The 7,163-nt window shown below is 40.5% G+C and overlaps 1 protein-coding gene across 2 annotated transcripts; it reads right to left on the reverse strand.

Moving 5' to 3' along the window:
* Positions 1-1,446: 1,446 nt before the first annotated feature.
* cnr1 (cannabinoid receptor 1) lies at positions 1,447-5,416 on the reverse strand. Of its 2 annotated transcripts, none has more exons than XM_021307612.2 (2): positions 5,106-5,416; positions 1,447-4,504 (listed from the first exon to the last, which is right to left on the reverse strand). In XM_021307612.2, the coding sequence occupies exon 2, from the start codon at positions 4,450-4,452 to the stop codon at positions 3,043-3,045; it is 1,410 nt and encodes a 469-aa protein (XP_021163287.1). In that variant the 5' UTR covers positions 4,453-4,504; positions 5,106-5,416; the 3' UTR covers positions 1,447-3,042. The 2 variants fall into 2 exon arrangements, with proteins under 2 accessions (XP_021163287.1, XP_012736132.1); XM_012880678.3 differs by having other exon boundaries at positions 5,101-5,416.
* Positions 5,417-7,163: the final 1,747 nt, after the last annotated feature.

Below are 7,163 nucleotides of genomic sequence, written 5' to 3' on the forward strand. Positions count from 1 at the left end.
TTGTGGGACAATAAAGGAATGTCTTATCTTGTCTTTTATTGTATCTTTTCTTACTTATGATGTTTCATAGTTTGTAAAATTGCATGTGTAATGTAATTTAGTGCTGCTTTTGTCCAGGTCACCCTTGTAAATTAGATTTTCCCTCTCACTGAATCTTTCCTGGTTAGATAAAGTAATAGTAAATAATACTCAAGTACTCAGTACTTAGCCTTTTAACGGAATCCCCATTGTTACTCTTTCATGAGTAATTTGTTGGATGACTACTTAATTCCACTTGAGTAAAAATATACTGAAGTAGTGCTGCACTTGCTTGAGTACAACTTTGGGCAGCTCTACCCTCCTCCGTATATTGAATTTAAAATGTTTTGATAAAAGGATTTCATACAGTATATTTCAAATAAAGGGGAGAAACTTTGTCATTGGGAAAATCCATCTAAAAGCTTTTGTGTAGTTCTTAACTTACGGATAAAACAAAAAAATTATTTTAGTAGTTTATAACAGTCAAATGTATGAAATAGAATGAAATGTGGTCTCGTAAATGTCTTAATAAATAATTAAATTGTTACACATCAGAGTTATAAGAATTATATTTGATTATTGTGAAAACATAATGATACTTTTTGTTTGATACATTCTTCAAGAGACCACTTCTGTAAACGTCAATGTACCCAAGAGTTCAACCGACACTTTCTAAACTAAAAAGCCCCAGGTTTCCTAACATTAAAAACAAAATTGAGTTTGTCTTTCAGTTTCTTCACCAAAACCAATAAATTACAAATGCAATATGATGTCTCAAGTTAATTTATGAATCATGTGCTATGCCGACTCAATAAAGACTAAAAGCTCATGGCCAATTACCAGTCAAAGATAATTAGAAATTGTGAAAACTAGTTGTCTATTTGGGACCAAAATCTGTCAAAAACTGTTTAATCACCAGTTTTCTTTCTATCTATCTATCTATCTATCTATCTATCTATCTATATATATATATATATATATATATATATATATATATATATATATATATATATATATATATATGTATATATATATATATATATATATATATATAAGGTGTGATATTTAAGTTAACTTTTCTCCCCATTTTCATTATTTCAAAGTTAAATGAACAAAATGTGAGTGACATATGCATTAACAGATGTTCCCATTTTTCTGTCTTCAAGAGCCCACATAATAAAAGAAAATGGCCGATGGTGTAGGAAAGATTCCACAGCACCTTCTAGTCTAAAATATGTCACGTTTTAGATGTTAAGAAGAAATATTCATTGCAAAGATGCAATATCCCATAACCCACAAGGGGGCAGTAAAACAGCACTCATGACTTCGGGCCTTGGTGTTCTTCTGTCAGTGGAGTACAGTAGATGTTCCCCGTCAGTCATCAGTCATCCTTCCTGCTCTGAATTAACCAAATCAAACAACTGCAAGCAACATGACACCAGCTGCGACTTTATTCAAAAGTTTTAACACAGCAATACCAGAAACACTTGATCGACTGCGATTTTGAAGTCATAGGTTCCTCATTATGCCACCAATGTACAGAAGCCACGTGACAATTTGACATTTTGATCTTTAATATTTAAAATTACAAGAGCCAGCAGAAGCGTACTGATAAACAGCTGTCTGGAAAACTTCACAACGGGATAAATGTTTACAGAACAGTTGTGCTGTGAGATTCCTAGATTAAAAATTCTACGTCACCTATCAGGAAAAAAAAATCACATCTTTGCTATGTTGTCTTATTTAAGGTCAGTTTTAATCTTCACATAATTCTTACACACAAACTTCCATTTAAGTCACAAGCTACTGACCGTTGTTTCTTTGTTTTGAGAAGTACAAATTGAACAGCAGATATTTTTATGTTACTCAGTAACGCCAAAACCACTTCACCAGCCCTGTGTATTGGTTTCTTTTGTTTTCTGCAACAGTAGCACTAAGAAAAACTCACTGCAATGATCAAAAGGCTTCGGGGTTGGAAAAATGTCACTAAGTCACAAGGTACCACACATACGTACAAGGCAGAATCCAATAAAATTAAACATTTGACAAAAGCAGCTATATAATCCAAAAACCCTTTTAGTTTCCAACAGTAGTGACCCGCACACTGTTTCTTTGTTCTGTTTTTCTTTTTATCTTTCAGGCTTTAAACAAAAGAGAAAAGCTTGGCGTTTGAGTTAACTTGGCTGTATAGCTGAATTGGAACACTTCATTTGCAATTAAACACTGTACAGTTGTTAGGTACATAACTGAAGAAAGACACTTTTACCCTGCAAGAGCAGGCAGCTGTTAAAGAAATCACTTTACCACTGAAAAACGAGATTTCGTAAATCTGTTTCACACTTATTAGTCCGAGTTTTTTTTTTTTTTTTTTCAGGGTTTAATCACTCTCCCTGACCTGTCACTTCTCAAAAACATCTCGCCACACATTGGTCATTCGCTGAGCGATGTCAGAAATCACTCACTTCTGGAATATAACAATCTGAGTTAACTAAAGTCATTTTTTTTAAACTCAGTTTCAAAAATGCCTTTATGTAACATGAAGCCTATAGGAAGTGAAGGCGCAATGAATTGTTGTACATATGGTTCGAGATACATATCGAGTTCTACATGACGCTGTAAAACTTCTCTACTTGGAAATTTCAGTAGCCCCTTATCCCATAAATGAAGATAGAGTTTTTCAAAACCTGAATTCACAGTACAAAAATATAATATGCCTTTGCTGACTGGATATCATGAAGTCTATGGTAAACAGCAGACTTATGATAGTCTTTCCGAGTCCTTCCCAAATTGCGAGTCCCTTCTATGATCTTGCGATACCGTTTGGCACTTTGGCACACTATGTACTCATACACCAACATAAAAGTATGGAGCCTCTAAAGCGTCTGTGAGAGGATGAGAATCGACAACTTTCGGGAGTGAACTTTTCTGGAACACACAACCTTTGCCTTTTTCGTGTGAAATGGGGTCGTTTAGGGAGGATGACATTTACACCCCCCACCCCCACCCAGCCCCTTTGACGGCTCATCAGACAGCTTCTGCAGAGGTTTCCGTCGACACAGACATTGTTACTTTGGCTATTTTCACAGTGGTCTTCACGCAACTCTCCGCAGCCCTGTTGGCAGAGATGGTGGCATTTCTGTTATGGCAGTCCGACTCGAGGCTATTGTCCAGTTGCTGGGCACTGCTCCGGCAGATGCTGCAGGAAGTCATGAAGGCACGCCGCAGGTCCTTGCTCCTCAAGGCGTAGATGATTGGGTTGACGGTAGAGTTGAGCAAACAGAGCATGCTGCAGAACGCAAACACCGTCTTGATGTCATCGTCCATCTTCCAGAAGAGGTCGTACACCATGATGGCGAGCAACGGGCCCCAGCAGATAACGAGCACCACCAGAATGAGCACCAGGGTCTTGGCTAAGCGGATGTCCATGCGTGCCTGGTCAGGGCGCGTGGTTTGCACTTTAGTCCCGTCTGCTGAGTAGACAACAAGACTCTTCTGGGAGGCACGGCTCAGCATGCGCACAGCGTGGTGGTGCGCCTTCCAGAGGATGTATATGTAGGCGTAGATTATGAAAATAACCAAGACACTGGTCAGGAAGATCCAGAACATCAGGTAGTTCTCGTCAATCAGGGGGAATATGTCTGAGCAGACTGAGTTGAGACGTTTACAGTTCCAGCCGAGCAGAGGTAGAACTGCGATGATGATCGAGAGCGTCCACATCACACTAAAGGCTACCACAGCCTTGTTCCGCGTCACAATGCGCCTGTAGGCAAGAGGCCGGTGTATGGAGATGTAGCGGTCGATAGCAGTGAGGAAGAGGCTCCCGACTGACGCCGTGAACGACGCAGTGACTCCACCCAGCTTGAAGAGAAACACGTTGGGGCTGTCCTTCCTGTGGAAAACATGGAAGTCCAAAAAGCTGTAGACAAAGATGACGCTGCCCAGGAGGTCAGCCACTGCGAGGCTTCCGATGAAGTGGTAGGACGGACGGCACCGGAGGGTGCGGGACTGCAGTATGACGCAGAGCACGACCAGGTTCTCCAGCACAGTGAAGGTACCCAGAGTAAGGGACATCACAGCCACAGCCAGCTGCTGGCTGGGAGTCAGGATCATGAAACACTCCATGTCCATAAAGTTCTCGCCGCATTGTATGGTATTAGTCTCATCTCTAAATGTGCTCCTGTTGCCAAACAAGTCTGTGGCATTGGTGGGGAAGAAGGGGATGCCCTTGAGGATAAGCTCTTCATCTGGAGGTACCTTGTTTGGGAAGGAGTCGCTGCGGAAAGCAGATAAGGGCTTCTGCATGGACAAGCCGCCCTTTAAGTTCAAATCATTGATGGGGTCATTGTAGTTGGCATCGTTGGAGCCCAGATACTGCAACCCAGATGTAATAGTCCGGAAGGTGGTGTCTGCCACCCCATCAAGCACAGATTTCATGGCTGTGGCTGATGATAATACTGCTGACTGAGATGATGGGACAACCTACAGACTGATAACAGAAAAATGTTAGATTTTTGAACATCTCAATAGCCCTGAATAAAACATTGCTCTCATATTTTTCTTTTGGTTTTTTTGCAGCAGTCTTTGCCTCTGATGCAAAAAGGATCCATTAACAAGGAATAACCTTCAGGTAAAGCATTTCACTGTAGATGTTTGACATAGAAAGCCATAAATTTGATCAATAATTCAAATCTAATTCCAACAAATCCGACTGGGTTTTCTGGCATGATTCACATAATGTCTTGTGTTGGTGGAGCTGAATAGTGAATTAGGCACCAAGCGCTCATAAACACAGCATCAAAACGGCTTTTGGAACCAAAACAACCTGAGCAAACATAATATAATTTTATATATCGCATCTCAAGCTTGTTAGTATCACCTACTTAAGTGTCTAAATTATTTAGAACAACAGGATGACTTTCATAGTGAAATTTTATATCAAAATTATTATTTTTCTTACGTCAGACTCTTGGAGACATAATTTTATTTTGGTGCGCTAAGATATTAGTGCAAATAAAACAAGGAAAAAGTGTTTAAAACACGGCATCTAGTCTCATTTAAAAGAATCAAAGTATGTTTCTTTACCTTACATAATTCTTTCAAGTGTGCAGAATCGCCCTTTATCGCCGTGCGTAAATCCGAGCCAGAAGCGCATCGCTGAACGACGGAAAATCTTAGATTAAAGGAAAAACAGTAAACGCTCATGTATTAAGTAAAAAATACAAATGTCTTCAGTTTTTCCCCTCTGTTTTCAATTGGTTATATAGCAGAAGTTTTTGTGGAAGTCGAAGTTGTCGCTCTTGGAGTGCGCTCTTTCTCTGTGGAAACAGGTTGGAGCTGGCGGTGTTGCAGCTGCCTCCAGCGTCTCTCCAGCCTTTCTCTTTGTGTCTTCACTCTTATGAGGCGTAGCTTCTCCGAGTCTTGTCACGTGTTTTCATATATAGAGCTTTGTCTGCCCAGCCCATGGAGCTGTCAATCGCTTCATGGCGCATAGGAGCGAGCCACACGACAGCGAATGCGCACGGGGAGGAATTTATTTAAGTTCTCGTCACTCCAGCTCGGGAGAAAACTGCAATGAAAGACATTAAACTGCGCACATAATATTTTACTTGTATGTTAATGATTTTTATGTATAAAATAACACTATGTGTTCTGATTATCTAAAATAATTCAGTAGTAATTTCTAAGGCAAAAAGAAGAGGATGTCAGACGTTATTTTTCCTCAAATCATGCAGGTTTATTGTTGAAACTGACAACACTAAGAAATAGAGATCTGGCATAATTATTCTGGTATTGATTGAACCAAGACATCATCAGACTGTGAACCTCATGTTTTGATTTAAATAGTCATCCAGGTTATGTTATCCTTCTGTGTTTTAAAGGCACACCAGCAGTGCTTTCATGCTCCTTGCAGATGTTTCACCTCCCCTCTGAAATATTTCAGCAGTGCTGATTCGGGTCGGGAGTTTCAGCCTGACAGGTTGTGGCGAATCATGACCAAAAGAGTGAGATGCTGCATACAAGTGTCTGAAATAAGTGTCCTTTTAAGGTTGCTGGGATCAGCCTAGGCGATGGGACAAGGCACCCCATCACTTTTTTGGGGGGGAATTTGGTGCACAGCTTCTGAGTTTGCTTAGGCAAGAACCTGAAACCTGGACATTTCTATATGAAACTGGTCAAGTCAGGAAGATAATCTGTACAAATCCTTAAAATGTGGTTGTAGAAGCGTGTGTGTGAAATACATTCAGCCTTTTGCTGTGACTTGGGCAGGGTTTAACAAGAGTGTGAAGAGCCATCACCCAGGATAAAGGGTCAACTTTTCATCTACACACTCACATCTCAAGCATACAGGACAGTCTTTTGAGTCCAGTAAGCTTGACTGAGCGTGAAGCGAAGGAATCCACCTGCATTAAACCAAAAGAACCCAACATAAAACAAAAGGAGTAGCCTCAGGATTGACCTATTTAACACATTGTCTTAACTCTTTTCATCAGGAGGGATAACGTCTTGCCACTGCGAAACCAAAACACCTCACAAGCCCGACAGGTTGTTCAACAATGCGTCAGTGACAGGAATCCAGAAGGCTCTTAGGGGGGACGGGGCAGTCAGTGACTCATGAAATCTCTGAAGGTGAAGAAGAAGGTCAAAGACTTTGAAACACAAAAGAAGGGCAGTTTATTCAAAAACAACAACCTGACAAAAACAGCACCAAACAACATGCGGCTAATCTCAGGAGGGCAGTAATTTCATACTCTCTCAAGAGCTGTGATGATTCATGGATGCTTTGTCATCTTTTCACACCAGTATCCCTTCTCCTCTGGAGAAACTGGACACACAGCCACTTATCAGCATACTCAATCACGTTGCAGGCCAACAATTAAGAGTCAGATCCTGTTATGAATAAGAACAACAAAGACTGGGCCCCAACAAAAACACATCAAAGTTGGCGAGTATGAATGATCTAATTTCCATGTATTCAATTGTGTTTTTGCAATGTTGACTCCACTCCACCAAGTTCGCAGGCTGTTGAGAAAAGAACATAGGAGCTAATTGACTTTTTTTTTTTTAGGGGAGACAAAGCACAGCAGATGGATTAGCTTGACATTTTACAGCCACAGACCGGAGACAGAATGCAAAAGTGACTGTTT

Source organism: Fundulus heteroclitus, chromosome 15, assembly GCF_011125445.2.
Source record: "Fundulus heteroclitus isolate FHET01 chromosome 15, MU-UCD_Fhet_4.1, whole genome shotgun sequence".
In the NCBI taxonomy this organism is placed as follows: Eukaryota; Metazoa; Chordata; class Actinopteri; order Cyprinodontiformes; family Fundulidae; genus Fundulus; species Fundulus heteroclitus.

What these genes read in the sequence shown, in the direction of transcription:
- cnr1 (XM_021307612.2), bottom strand. Translation starts at nt 4,452, where the DNA reads ATGAAATCTGTGCTTGATGGGGTGGCAGACACCACCTTCCGGACTATT.